The sequence below is a fragment of the Colias croceus genome, chromosome 13 (genome assembly GCF_905220415.1).
Source record: "Colias croceus chromosome 13, ilColCroc2.1".
Classification (NCBI taxonomy): Eukaryota; Metazoa; Arthropoda; class Insecta; order Lepidoptera; family Pieridae; genus Colias; species Colias croceus.
The window spans coordinates 10,634,204-10,649,463 of NC_059549.1; the positions used below are offsets into that span (position 1 = coordinate 10,634,204).

A 15,260-nucleotide genomic window follows, 5' to 3' on the forward strand; every position below is an offset into this window, starting at 1 on the left:
TCAAGAACTACTAGTCCGATTTGAAAAATTATTTTCGTGTTGGATAGCTCATTTATCGAGGAAGGCTTTATGCTATATATCATCACGCAACAGAAGCGGAGCCACGCAGGTGAAACCCCGGAGCGCAGCTAGTAATACATATTGTGATTATATCGTTAGGTATCCATTTTTCAGTTATTTTAATTTTCAATTTTTTTCGTAACAGTTTTATTCAATAAAGCGATACGACTTCACACACGCGTGTTTTCTCAAATCTCATTATCGACGCGGACGCGGTGGTGAGCAGCTAGGAGGAGTGCCCTGTGACAGCAGTGTGGTCAGAGGTCATGAAAAAATGAAAATATAAAACAAAATAAAAATTATTTCCGGATTCCTCTGTAGTCTTTTAAATCCTCAATTAATTATTGTAAATGGTTTAAATTTGAATAACAAAAGTTAAAATTCAAATAACAAAAGTTAGAAACTAGATCAATTTCAAGGAGAAATGCGCTTCCTTTCTAAGTTCTAACACACGCTCAAAACATAATTTTAAGGATAGGATATTGGTTAAATAAAAGTAACATATTTGCAGAAGAATTTATTAAATAAAGGTGGTTTAGGAAAAATTTAATTGGATTACATTATTCCTTTTGAAAGTTATCTAACGGATAGTGCTCGCCATTTTTCTTCAGGTGCTGTTCCAATTGATTCATCTGTTTTCTGTAAATAATAATTTAATATTATCAGTTAAAAATTTCCTTTTTTATATGTATTCATTAATCCTAAATAAAATAATAATCTTAATCTTATTTTTCTTATATAACTAAACAGTTAAAAGAAAACATAATTTATATTTTTCAACCTATAAGCTTAGCTTTTTTGTATAAGTTCTAGGTTGGCTGGTTGACACCAGGCCAAATTACATCTTCAGAAAAAAAATATTTTTTTTTTATATTATCTGTAGTCTGTAGAACATACTGTAGTTTTGGCGGCATATCGTAATACACATCTTCGAACATTTCTTTCCAATGTGGTTTCTTTTTCTTTTCGGCATTTTGCATCGTCCTTACGACGATGTCTCGAGATTCTTTTATCAATGCCTTGTCTGCTTCTTCATTCCAAAGACCTGTGGATATTGTAAGATAAGGATTAAATCTGGTAAGTTTATTGTATTTTCAAATTTAATATAATATTTTATTTTATTGTGAATTTTACCTTTACGTTCAATATATAGGCGTAATTTTTGTATCGGATTTTCATCAGTGGTCCACTTTTGTATTTCTTCTATAGATCTATAGGCTGTGCTGTCGTCAGACGTAGAATGGTGACCTACCCTAAACAAAAATAAATTTTATATTGATAAAGTAGCGTAATTCTAGTAGCGGACTTCTTATAGGGATCTTGTCGAAAACCAGTGCCAGGCATATGCCTGGCACATGCTGAACTCGATCCTTTTTGGCGATACGGGGGCACTTTTATCTAACATTGTTTTATTTTTTGTTTTTTTTTGTTTTTGTATTGTTTATTCATTTCTTTTTTGTAATTCTTTTTTATGCTTTTACTGTATTGTGTCTCACTATTTTGCCAAATAAACATTTTTTCTTTCTTTCTTTCTTTCTTTCTAATTATTTTAGAAAAGATGGACAGAAGTACACTAGTAAATTAGAAAAGATTAGAGGTGTGAGTGAAAGTACCTATTTTTTTCAAATTAATGCATTCATTCACTACTGAGAGGATTAAGTTAAAATTTGAATGAGAATTGATAAAGAGTTGAAAAATCCTTACATAAGTAGCTTAATTTATCAGTAATCTAAACCTGTGCGCTCTTGTGCGCTGTGCGGCCCGGCTTTTTCGGAAACCGAAATGATCTCGTATACAGCGTGTTCATAATAATTTTGGGGTGACATTTTCGTGTAAATATTTGTGTACTGAGTTAAAAGTGTACCTATAGTTTGTTTTTCTACCTCGTATCTATAGAACAGAGCCTCAATTTAGCTTTTTAATAATTATTTTGGGGTGACATTTTTTGTGTAAATTTGTGTACTAAGTTGTACTAAGTAAGTACGAAAATAGGATAGGCATATACTTTGTTTTAAAGTGAAACTTCCTAAGGCGCGTTGAGAGTGAAATTTCAAAGATGCGTCATGGCAATACCAATTGGCAATACCTTGGAAAATTGCCAATGAAGTTTCACTTCTGACAAGTGTGCTCGGCACACTCGGTCTTTTTTTATCTCATACCTATAAGACATAGCCTCAATCAGCACAGGCTTGTTCTTAACGGCCATTTCCTTAGCGGCCCGCACCGCATTGTACACAGCGAGCGCGTCCGTACCATCTACCCGTATCGTGTTGATACCCAGCGAAGGCCCGCGTGCCGCGATACCGTCACCTCGATACTGCTCGCTAGATGGAGTTGATATCGCGTAGCCGTTGTTTCTGCTAGGGTTTTATGGAGAATTAGATGGTGTATTGGAAAATATAGTTATTTTGTACTATAGAAAATGCATGTTCTTATTTGCATAATATCATATAGTGCAAGAAATATTTATTAATAAAAAGTAAAAACAATCCGATTACAAAATTAGATTAGTTACCCTGTATGTTTGGTGATACATAGATTTATTATTAATATTTAATACCATTTATTCTTATGTTCAGTAATACCATTACGCACACCCCTCCCATATAACAGATTTTGTTTTGTTAGTCTATTTTATTTTCGCTTGCATTAATAGTAATTTATATCTCCTATTGTCATGGTCCAAATTGAGTAATGTACAAAACTTAATTTATTATTATAATAATAATAATTTATCGCTGTATCTCTAGATTATTAAATTTATACTTACCAGAACAAAATAACAGGACATTCAAGAGTAGCCGCAAAGTTAAAAGCAGCGAACGCGTCACCTTCAGAAGCAGCACCTTCACCGAAGTAACAAATAACACAGCGATCATTGTCTGGTTGACGCTTGAAGGCGTAAGCTGCACCAACTGCTTGTGGAATTTGGGTTGCTAGAAAATAAGAAGAAGACTATTTGATACATTGAATTGGACGACTCTGCCATAAATTATTGATGTATCAGTTAAGCTGTTAAGGTATGATGTTGATGATGTTTACAGTAACGAGTCATTAAAATAATGCCGGTTAATTATGTATACTGTGTAATTACTATGGAATGAAACTATATTTATCTGTCACTATGTTCTCATCTTATTTTTTTCGAAGGAAGGAAAGGAATTTACTTCTTTGTAATATTATGTAAAGTCTCATATACGATTATTGTTTGATTGAAGAGTTTATGGGCCATTAAAACTATGTATGGTATATCACCAAAAAGCTTCATAATGCTCTTTTATACAACACGCAGATCGGTAATTTTTAATCTGGTAGCATAGAACTCAGTTACATAATTAATATATATTTACCTAAAGGACTGGATATAGTGACGATATTCAATTGCTTGCTGCCATAGTGCACTGGCATATGTCTTCCCTTGCCAGGATCTTCGTGGTTTCCATAACACTGGTTCACTAGTTCTGATATGGTCATGCCTCTATATAAGAGTACTCCAACTTCTCTATATTGCGCAAAGACCATATCTCTAAGAGATAGGGCGGCAGCGCTACCGACATGCATGCCTTCTTCGCCGTAGTTCGTCATGTAGAATGATATGCGACCCTGTCTAAAATATATAAGTACATTTTTACGTTAAAATTTTCTAGATGGAAAAGGTCATCATCATTACAGATGATTGGTAGACATTCAGTACTAACACGAAAATAACACAGGTACTTAATAGTTTATGTATGCCTAAATAACTCATACTACTAGCCCCCCTAGCCAAGTGGCTTTCTGTTAGCGTAGCGTTCAATAAAATAGACTACGAATGTATGAGATTGACGTAAGCTGTAGATAAGTGGCTTTCTGTTAGCGTAGCGTTCAATAGAATAGACTACAAATGTATGAGATTGACGTAAGCTGTAGAAAGCCACTTGGCTAGGGGGGCTGGTAGTACGAGTTATTTAGGCATACATAAACTAGGTATTAAGTACCTGTGTTATTTTCGTGTTAGTACTGAATTTATATTTTCTTGTCAAATGCTATAAAGCATATTATCGAGTTTTAAATCGCTAAAAGTACATAAGTATATATTATATTACGTATAATATTGACTTGTTTATGAAATGAATTTTTAATGTTTTAATGGATCCAAGTGGTTTCCTTTTGCTTGAATAAATACATAGAGGTATTTTTAATACGATTACCTTTGAGACTCATACAGAATTTTGTCCATTTGATTCAACTGTATCATTGTTTTATACATATTCAACAGTACATCTTTATCTAAGTCTGGTTCTTCACTCCCCACTATCACCTCGCCGTTATTATCAAGCACCCTGTATATTGGTATCGGCTCATAATTGGTTTCGTTCAAAAACTTCATCTCTGTAACGTATGGTGCTCTGGCACCGGGGAATTCTGCAGTTTTCCCGCCATTTTGTTGGATATCCGGTCGCGTATGCGTTGACAGAAGCTGAAATTAAAAAAGACGTTATAAATTACATAAGAATCGCAAAATGTGTTGGTAAGCGCATAACTCGAGAACGGCTGAACCGATTTCGATAATTCTTTTTTTATTATATTCCTTGAAGTACGAGGATGGATCTTATGTAGAGAAAACGTAAACATGTACCACGGGCGAAGCCGGGGCGGACCGCTAGTACACGATATTAATTTTACCTACATGTGATTGTTTGGCATGAGATGTTTAGGCAGGGTGTGATTTATTTTCCGCAGAAGCAGACAAATCTGCGGTCTAGTAAATATAAGTACCTACTTAAAAGTATATTAATTGTATGTTTAATTCGTGTGTACATAATATACTTTATAATTATGACTAGCGTAACCAAGTTGTATAGCAAAAAGCCATGTTCTTTAATTAAAAGAAATCTCTTGTTTAATTTTAAGATATCTTATCACTGTCATTATCTTTGCTCTGTTATTTCAGCTAATGAAACTACATTACGTTTACGTTTGTAAGAAATGTGTAGTATATTCGATTTATTACTTAAAAATAAGTAAGCTTTAAAACCTAGTTTATTCTATGTCAAAGTAATTACCTAATTAAGTAAACTAACTACATATATTTCATCAAAAACCTAAAATAAACAAGCTCTAAAAACGCTTACGTCACTACCTATCAACAAAATTTAAATAACAATGATAATTATTTCAGAGTAATAGCTATTTATTTTTTACAAATTAATTAAAGTATCATTAAATTAATATAGTTACGGTTACTACATGAACGAGCATGTACTTAGGTTACATATTTTATCAATTGTTTACAATTGTCACTATTCTCTCATTATAACAACGTAATAATAATTATTAATAGGTATTAAAAAAAATTTGTTCAATTATAGCTCTAACTACAAATGTAATCCATCTATTATCCTGTAATCCTACAAAAGTATAGACTAGATTATGGATGTATGACCTACCCTAGACGAACGGAGCGCAGTAAATCTCAAAAAACTAACACCACTACGCAGCGCCATGTTAACTAGGTACTGAGAATAATATTATGTTTGTATACTGAAACATTAGCAAGTATGATAAGGGGCATAGCCTTTATCGTACGGCGCGGGCGGGAGGTCAATATTTATCATTTGATTCTTTATTTGTAAGTGTGACGTTACTTTCATATTGTAATATACGCTTTCAGTTTCAATTTACTTACTGAATTTTTATGAGTTAAATGCGTGTGTTTTTTTAATTTAAAACCCAATGAATGTGTACTAGTACCGATCTGTTCAAAACATATACCTATGAACATACTTTGACCGGAATCGGTAACGTGAACATTTTTTTTCTTTTTACTTTTGAGAATTTTCCCGTTGAACGTACCTAACTTTATAAAATACATACTTAAGTAGGTAGGTACTAAGTTTAACCCCACATCATATATAGTGGTCCTCTATAGTTCTATACCATTATATAATTTTTTCTTATAATAATATTATGAATTTTATGATAAAGTAAAACTAATTTAAACTGTAGTCAAAATTAAAATGTGATAAAACCCTTGAGCTAATAAAGAAGCTCAATGGATAAAATATGAATATAACTAGTCGTTAGCTTAAATAAAAATATAAAGAACCCATTGGACAATTTTTAAAAAAGTCTTGCAATATTTCGCATTTCCTTAGTCATTTGAAAAGCCCGCGCGAACGGCCACGTGAAATTTCGGGCTCAGATTTAAACAAACGGTCACCCAAGAATGTGCGTTAAATCCGGTCGAATTTGAAATACCAGCTTTAAATAATAACAGAGCCAAATTTTAGTATTGAGCTAATTATTAATAACTGATGATTAGCCAAAACAAATACAATTTTAAAAGTCTCCATCCATCCTATGTTTGCAACAAAAGTTATTCGAAATCAAAGGTCAAAATTTAAGTTTATTTTTTTATTTTTCTCGAAAACATTAAATGTAGTTTTTCAGTTTATCGCTAATAGGCAGACAGACAGACGCCGCGGAGAACTTGTTTTATATTATTGTAGTGATATTTAAACATATATAAAACAAACTTTCGTATATTACGTTATGAAAGCGTTATGACTTAGGATTCCTAATAGGGTAATATTTTATTAATTTATTTTATTGGTGGCTGATAAAATCATCTTCATTTTATTTTAACTTATTTTATGATATATTTAATATGTATTTATATGTATGTGTTTTGTATTATATTATCTGTGTCTTATGTGCAACTGGTAATAAAAAAAAAATAAAGGTCAAGTGTCACTGTCATTGTCATTTCAGTTGCAAATAAATGGCGGTGGTGGTTAGTGACGAGTCAGATATATTTTTATAGTAAATAAATTATAATAATGCCTTATTGGTATTACGATAAAAAGGATTTGCTGAACACACCGTCATTTCGAGATGGGATCCCGAGCGAAACGGAAAATCGGTACAGGAAGGAAGGCGCGCGCTTTATCATCGACACAGGGTCAAAGATGGACTTAGGTTATAATACAGTAGCCACTGGTGTTGTTTATTTCCATCGTTTCTACATGTTTCATTCGTTCAGAACATTCCCAAGGTATATAACAGCATGTTGTTGTCTGTTCCTCGCGGGGAAAGTCGAGGAGACACCAAAGAAGTGTAAAGATATAATAAAAGTTGCCAAATCGTTGTTGAATGAGCATAAGTTTAGTACGTTTGGAGATGATCCCAAAGAGGAGGTGATGACCTTGGAGAGGATATTGCTGCAGACGATCAAGTTCGACCTGCAAGTGGAACACCCGTATGGTTACCTGCTCAAGTATGCTAAGTGCCTTAAGGGAGACAAGGCTAAATTGCAAAAAATGGTCCAAATGGCTTGGACTTTCGTTAATGATAGGTAAGTACATTTAAAACTTACAAAAATATATTAAGAAATATCCCAATTTATTTTAAACTTGGATTAGAATACTATCAGTGAATATTAAGTTAAAAAGCTCAGACAGTGGTGTTTGATGAATTTGAATGATTTTAATAATTCATTGTGCATTTAGATATTTAGAGCAAAATTTTTATTCCATATTAAAACTTAGCATCTAGAAGCTGAAATTTCATGCCGTTGCATTCATTAATCAAACACCTAATTTATTGAGTACCTAACATTAAATCAATATGTGGCTTATGATTATTGTATTAAGCTTAAACCCTATATATTTTCAGTATAAAAATATTGAACTACAAAACATTAGTTTAAACTTTAAGTATTGTAATTTATAAACAAATTATTATAATTATACACTACTAGCTTTCCGCCCGCGGCTTCGCCCGCTTTTTCTAAAACATAATAAATTATGTACTAAAACCTTCCTCTTGAATCACTATCTATTAAAAAAAACCACATCGAAGCCCGTTGCGTAGTTTTGAAGATTTAAGCATACATAGGGACAGAGAAAGCGACTTTGTTTTATACTATTTAGTGATGCAGGATGAGTGGTAACATACTGTATATCAAACTCAAGGATGTGATGCTTAGAGATTTATGATGGAAGAAATTAACATTATAAGGTGTGAATATTGAATCACTACTGAGTTATTTTATGTAAAGTCACAATTCAAATTTTTTTTAAGAATTTTATGCAAGTTATGTACTTGAATATAGAATGTAGGGGCTATGGACGCCTGCGAAGGTGTGCAGTGTGTATGAATTGAATTGACCTAATCCGTGGCATGCAGGACTTACTTGTATTTCATAATTAGCTTTTCGTCCATAGCTTTGATTTTTTAAACTATATATATGTTAGAAGAAAATAATTGTACTCGAAATATGAATTTATGGATTCTATGGTAATTGCAATTCTTACTTCCCTAATATTACACAGGGTGTAATCGTTAAGTGTGTGCAGGCGATTATTCCTTAACTATTACAGATATAAAAAAAACTTTAAGTTAAGTGTGCGCCACTTAACGATTACACTCGGTATATATGAAAGTGATTACCATAATAATTATTCTATATTTATTGTAAATTTTTTTGATTCAAACTTAATGGAACCATCAGGAAGTTAGCTGGTAATATCTAAAATTGTTTTCTGCGCATCTGATCATTCGATGTTCCGCGCCGCCATTAAGCTTGAATCATACTGTACAATAACAATACATATATCAACATAATAAGCAGCACACACATCAAATTTTCAGCTTATGCACAACGCTCTGCCTCCAATGGGAGCCAGAAGTAGTAGCAGTAGCGCTAATGTTCCTCGCTGGCAAGCTCAGCAAGTTTGAAGTGGTGGACTGGAACGGGCGGGCGCCCAAACACACTGCCTGGTGGGATATGTTCGTTGAGGATATCACTATGGAACTGCTGGAGGATATTTGCCATCAGGTATGTAGACTGTTTTATTTTTAAAATAATTAAAAAAAAAATGACACTTAATCACATGAAATGCTACAAGGTTTGAATTAAATCTCTCTGTTTAAAGTTAAAAGTCGAGTCTTAACGAGTCAGTTACAAGCATAGAGGTGAAGCTAATAATTAAAGCGTGTTAATCATCGAAATTATTGAAGTGAAACTTCTTTATTGGGGTTGGAAAAAAATTTAGTGTAACATTTTTTCGTTACGCGTGACATTTTTCCTTTACGCACCATCTTTTTCTTATACCTACCACGCGTGATTCGACGTATTTCTGTAAATTTGCAAATAGTAAATTATTTTTTGAAAAATAAGGTTATACAGAAGTTTCACTTCTTACGTGTGTACACTAGTACACGCACACATTTTTTTTTTGAACAGTTGCCAAAATATTATATATGTTACAGGAAATGTATGTAATCCGTCATTGTATACAATTCCTAGGAAATGTATATAATTCCTAAAATCGTACGGAAATGTGTGAAATAAATTATTTTATACACATTTCCTAGGAAATCTATACATTTCCTAAATAGCTATCGGAAATGTAAAACATTTAAGATATTGATATGTCGCAGGCAAGTTGTATATGTTACAGTCAAAACCCTGAACCATTCAATAACGTTATTGACCGGTAAAATCAGTTAATAAGGATATTGACTAAGGGCGTCGGTTAATATCCTTATTAACTGATTTTATCTGATTAAACCAGTTAATAACGTTATTGACTAAGGGCATCGGTCAATATCCTTATTAACTGATTTTAAGTCGAGACATCTAGTCAATATAGGTTTTAACCGACGTGACCAGTCAAAACTCATAAAAAGTTAAGGACGTTAGTGAAATTATACTAGAAAATCATTTAAAAAGTTCATAAAACTTTTTAAAGTGCAATATTTAAGACTTTTATGTTTTATTAATTAATTCGGGGTATTGTTTGTAAACTGAAACCGCGCGAGAATACGTGCCCCAAAATATTTTTGAAGATGGCAATTGTGTTTTAATAACAACTAGGTTTCCGGCCGCAGCTTCGCCCGCGCAGTCAAAGAAAAACCGCATAGTTCCCGTTCCCGTGGGATTTCCGGGATTGCGTTAGTTTCTGATTTGATGGAGTGACCTGCAGGTTTACTTCGAAGACTGCTACTGGATCTAATAGACGAGTAGAGCTAGGAATGCCGAGTATGGGCTCGTTTTGTTAGTTATGTCGAGACCTTACCTCCGGACTTGATGGAGTGACCTGCAGGTGTACTTAGAAATAGAAATAGAAATCGTTTTATTTGCCACCATGTAACTCTTAGTAATTAATACACAAAACAGAAAAAAGAAGAAGATAGTAATGGAGGCAAAAAGGACTCCCCGTCAGCAAAGCAGCAACCATTATTTCAAATGGTTTGCTGCACTGATTTTCAGAGGAGACCACGTGACTGTACAGATGCTCTTCTCGTCTATTAGTTCCAGTAGAAGTCTTCGAAGTACACCTGCAGGTCACTCCATCAAGTCCGGAGGTAAGGTCTCAACATAACTAACAAAACGTGCCCAAACTCGGTAAATCTAGCTCTGTTCGACTGTTAGTTCCAGTAGCAGTCTTCGAAGTACACCTGCAGGTCACTCCATCAAGACCGGAGGTAAGGTCTCGACATAACTAACAAAACGAGCCCCTACTCGGCATTCCTAGCTCTACTCGTCTATTAGATCCAGTAGCAGTCTTCGAAGTAAACCTGCAGGTCACTCCATCAAATCAGAAACTAACACAATCCCGGAAATCCCACGGGAACGGGAACTATTCGGTTTTTCTTTGACTGCGCGGGCGAAGCTGGGGGCGGAAACCTAGTTGTTATTAAAATACAATTGCCATCTTCAAAAATATTTTGGGGCACGTATTCTCGCGCGGTTGCAGTTTACAAACAATACCCCGAATTAATTAATAAAACATAAAAGTCTTAAATATTGCACTTTAAAAAGTATTATGAACCTTTTTAAATGATTTTCTAGTATAATTTCACTAACGTCCTTAACTTTTTATGAGTTTTGACTGGGCACGTCGGTTAAAACCTATATTGACTAGATGTCTCGACTTAAAATCAGTTAATAAGGATATTGACCGATGCCCTTAGTCAATAACGTTATTCACTGGTTTAATCAGATAAAATCAGTTAATAAGGATATTAACCGACGCCCTTAGTCAATATCCTTATTAACTGATTTTACCGGTCAATAACGTTATTGACTGGTTCAGGGTTTTGACTGTAACATATATAATCTGACCGTTTACAAACGTTCGGCATTTTGTAGTAACTATGCCGATAATTCGTAATCAGAAATTTTTGGTTTGGATAAGGGGGTGGATTAGGTTAGGTTCGTGTTTTTTAAAACTACACAGAAATAGGAGCCCCACGAAGTGGGGCTCCGTCGGCTCGCGACTGTCTTTTTATAGAATTTTGGAAAAAGACGAATTTTCGGCATATTAAAACAGCTAGCCGTAATGTAATACGCGAGGACAACGGGACGAGGGGACTGATTACTTGCAAAATGAAAATTTGATTTTATAAGAATACGTTTACGTTAAAAGTTAGATAGTTGATTTTTAAAATGTTAATTAGTAAGATAATAATATGAACATAATATTATTACAATTTTACGGTATGACTGTTACCCGATTGTATCAATAAGAGCTATAATAAAAAAATAACAACGTGTTTTATTACAGAAAGCATTTACTTTACACATTTCCTAATACGATATAGGAATTGTATACAATTCCTAGGAAGATTATACATTTCCTAGGATATGCATGCATTAAATAGTTTTTTAAACAATATTTTATACATTTCCTAAATGGTATCGGAATTGTACACATTTCCTAAGAATTGTATACAATTCCTTGATTTCATACATTTCCTGTAACATATATCCCACCAAAAACATTTTCATGTAAAATGTTGCCAAGACGAGCCCATATGACTCGCACTGTGAAAAAGTTATCAGATCTCATGTAGAGCCAAGCTTCTAACACTACACGCCCTAACTCTACAAGGCCTATTCACAAACTCTACACCTTAGTCAAAATATGTGGCTTGGCCATTTCGCTACATTCACATCGGCGTAAGGTGAAAAATTATATTAATTCACTGTTCATTACTTTTGTGTTATACAATAGTTGTTGTAGTAACGAACGGCCAAGCCACATATTTTGACTAAGGTGTAGAGTTTGTGAAGTTAGGCCTTGTAGAGTTAGGGCGTGTAGTGTTAGAAGCTTGGCTCTACATGAGATCTGATAACTTTTTCACAGTGCGAGTCATATGGGCTCGTCTTGGCAACATTTTACATGAAAATGTTTTTGGTGGGATTTCATTTCTTTTTGTAAGTTGTTTGTAACAAAATTTTATTTTTCGATTAAATTTTTAATTTTTTTTTAACAAGGAGTACCTATGCACCATGCAGGGGAACCAAGTTTTAGATTATTAGATTAGACCTCTAGCGTCATCAAAATTTAATTTAAAATTACAGGTCTCATACAAACTCCCATTCCCTAGTTTAAGGGGTTGGGGGATGAAAGTTACAAGTTTTATAATTTTTTTGTTGTTTGTGTGCTAATACTAGCTTACATACAAAATTTCAGCTTTCTAGGACATTAGGAAATACCTTAAGAATTTTGATGATCATCAGTGAGTCAGTGACGAAATTAGTGTTTTTTAGATATAAATAAAATCTGAAGTATAAAAGCTAATGTAATTAAAACTTAATATTTTCAATAAGTCCGCTATTGGCAATATATCCCGAAAATTTTGTTGATCTAGCATAATCCAAACCCAAGTTATGAGGGTTCAAAAAAACGTCGAAGCGCTTCGAGAAAAGGTAGGTAGTGCCCGTGCGCTTCGCTTGTTCGCTTTGCTCGTCTTGGCGGGGGCACAACCGTGCCCCCAGATATTGCGAGATTTATGTGTATTTTTGTAGTAATTACAGTCATATCAATTACTTTAAATAATTTGAGCATTTTTAATTTTTATATTATTTTTGAGGTTTTAATGATTATTACAATACAGGTAAAAGCTAAACTTCCGTGTTTAAAATCACGTTGTAACAAACTAGTGAATGTGTTGTTCGACCAAAATAAAATACGATTGCTCCATGTTCTGTTACAAGTAGACTACAGTCTTTACAATGAAATGTGTGTCTACCAGCACCCTTGTATTGTAATATCTATTCTATCTAACAAATAAAACCCATTTGAATTTACTGTCAAATAATATAAACACTTTTACGTAGGTACTTGGTGCTGAATAAAGCGTATTTATTTATTAAAGTGAAACTTTTATTACATCGTCTCAAACTTTTTGTTCTGTGTAGCGCATGTCGCGTGACGCACGATACGTACGATAATTATCGTACAAATACGATAATTTTTAGTTATAGGTCTACCAGAATCTGATGGCATATTTATATTTAAGAAATAAAAGATTTTCATGTGGCAACTTATTTGACAACTATCAAATTGGTTGTCAAATTATTTGTCTTTTTTGCAGTTGATAAATAATTTTTAGGATTTTGTCTAAAAAATCTTCGAAAATGTCGAAAAAGCCGCTGTGATCACAAGCAAGAGGTGTTGTTTATAATGTGTATAGAAAAATATTTGATGAAGAAGGGTCAAACACATCACAATTTTCAATTTAGAAGATTTTATTGGTAAATTGGACTTACCCGCTTTGATACTTTTAATTAAAAAATATTATATGTAGGTAACTATAATATTGTTTGTTGATTGGAATATAATTTTATGAAAACTTATTACAGGAGTTTCCAATACGGCTATTCGTCAAGTCCAAGCTGTCCAAGTCAATTTTATAATGTGTGTATCTGTTAATACTTACGAAAATAAACATAGTTTTATTTTACTTTTATTTTATTTTATAAAAAATTATAAGCAGTCTAGTTTTCTATCGATATAACATCGATATTTTCAACTGGCATAATGATAATGAACATACAAATATAGATAAAAGTAATATGTATATTATACATGTAAGTAGTACCTACAAAATATTAAGTGGATATCTCATTATTTGGTACAATATTGTTCACTTATGTAATGTGACTAATGATGTTGAGGACAAAATAAAAAATAAGCAGTATCAAGATCGGTCAGTCCATTTTCCCTAGGGTTGCACACTCAAAATTTTGATTTCCCCAATTGCCATCAGATTCTGGTTTACCTATAAATGTCTATAGTGTGAAAAAAAGTTTCACTTTTACCGTGGTTTCATAAAACCACACAACATTTTTATTTATTACTTTTTTCTGCATTGCAGGTGCTCGACCTGTACTCTCCGCAGACGCAGCCGTCGGGCGGCGACTCCCCGCCATCGCAGCAAGGCGCCAAGCCGCCAAAAAACGACAAGAAGCCCTCCGTTACACCGCCCACTTCCGCATCTCCTGTCGCCGTCACTAAAATCGTCACGCCCGTGAAGAATGGAGATAAAATCGAGCCGCCGAAAATTGATATGCGGTTCACGTACCCAGGCTACCCGGCGATGCCCTACCCTCCTATGTATTCCGCGCCGCCCCCTACCATTCCTCCCCCTAGTCGACTTCCAATCCCACCCGGTCCCCCTCTGCCCATGTACCCCGAGCCTCCCCCTGGTCCCCGGTATCCCCCCGTGAACGTTCCTCCTCCAAACTACTTCCCCATGCCGGCTCGAGGCCCCCTTCCCCCGCGTGGACCCATCCCCCCCGGACCGCCCCCCCCTCGACCGTACTATCCGCCCCCGTAACGGAGAGCTAAATTTAAGTTAGGATATAATTTTTTACTGAAATATAAGTATAGACTGGATTTGATGTTTTATTTTTCTTTCAAATGTGTTCTAAGTTGGTATTACAATAACTGGTAGTAGTACAAATTATCATCAATCAATCAAAATACACCAAAAAGTGAAATGTACATATAAAATTTTCTTAATTTATGCGGTTCGTTTTTTTTTGCATAAACCAATCATTAAATGAAGTTTATATGGAAAGAGTACATAAAACGAAGAATGAAGAGTATATAAGAGTTACAAATTGTAAAAAACCATGATCACAAGAACAACCGATTACTTTCAGATCACAACTATGACGGTAGGTATCTATATAAGAAATACAAATACAGCAGTGCTCAGTGACATCGCTAGCAAAAGTAATACAAAACAGATTGAAATATTTTAAAGAATAGAAAAAACAAACAATCATGCAGCGGCATATAAATTGCATCTTTCGTATCGACGTCTGTCCACTCGCCGCATTAAATCCCCATCTGTAAACAAATTTCTAATCTTTCGATTTTGATTATTCCTATTTAACTTCTATATAAAGTTTGAGT

The 15,260-nt window shown here is 34.0% G+C and overlaps 2 protein-coding genes across 2 annotated transcripts; one reads left to right on the forward strand and one right to left on the reverse strand.

Moving 5' to 3' along the window:
* Window positions 1-564: 564 nt before the first annotated feature.
* LOC123696670 (2-oxoisovalerate dehydrogenase subunit alpha, mitochondrial) lies at window positions 565-5,589 on the reverse strand. The gene is made up of 8 exons (XM_045643018.1): window positions 5,490-5,589; window positions 4,251-4,519; window positions 3,411-3,667; window positions 2,831-2,996; window positions 2,220-2,420; window positions 1,195-1,313; window positions 958-1,105; window positions 565-699 (listed from the first exon to the last, which is right to left on the reverse strand). The coding sequence occupies exons 1-8, from the start codon at window positions 5,544-5,546 to the stop codon at window positions 621-623; spliced, it is 1,296 nt and encodes a 431-aa protein (XP_045498974.1). The 5' UTR covers window positions 5,547-5,589; the 3' UTR covers window positions 565-620.
* Window positions 5,590-6,796: 1,207 nt separating this feature from the next.
* On the forward strand, window positions 6,797-14,735 carry LOC123696672 (cyclin-K). The gene is made up of 3 exons (XM_045643021.1): window positions 6,797-7,396; window positions 8,695-8,881; window positions 14,215-14,735. The coding sequence occupies exons 1-3, from the start codon at window positions 6,882-6,884 to the stop codon at window positions 14,674-14,676; spliced, it is 1,164 nt and encodes a 387-aa protein (XP_045498977.1). The 5' UTR covers window positions 6,797-6,881; the 3' UTR covers window positions 14,677-14,735.
* The last annotated feature ends 525 nt before the right edge of the window (window positions 14,736-15,260 follow it).

Bases quoted from the DNA above. Each gene is read 5' to 3' on its own strand.
- LOC123696670 (XM_045643018.1), bottom strand. From the start codon at position 5,546: ATGGCGCTGCGTAGTGGTGTTAGTTTTTTGAGATTTACTGCGCTCCGT. The intron at 4,520-5,489 runs GTAGGTCATACA...TTTTAATTTCAG, and splicing joins CTGCGCTCCGTTCGTCTAGG to CTTCTGTCAACGCATACGCG. The intron at 1,314-2,219 runs GTATGAGATAAA...ATTTTTGTTTAG, and splicing joins ATTGAGGCTATGTCTTATAG to GGTAGGTCACCATTCTACGT.
- LOC123696672 (XM_045643021.1), top strand. From the start codon at position 6,882: ATGCCTTATTGGTATTACGATAAAAAGGATTTGCTGAACACACCGTCA. The intron at 7,397-8,694 runs GTAAGTACATTT...TCAAATTTTCAG, and splicing joins TGGACTTTCGTTAATGATAG to CTTATGCACAACGCTCTGCC. The intron at 8,882-14,214 runs GTATGTAGACTG...TCTGCATTGCAG, and splicing joins TGGAGGATATTTGCCATCAG to GTGCTCGACCTGTACTCTCC.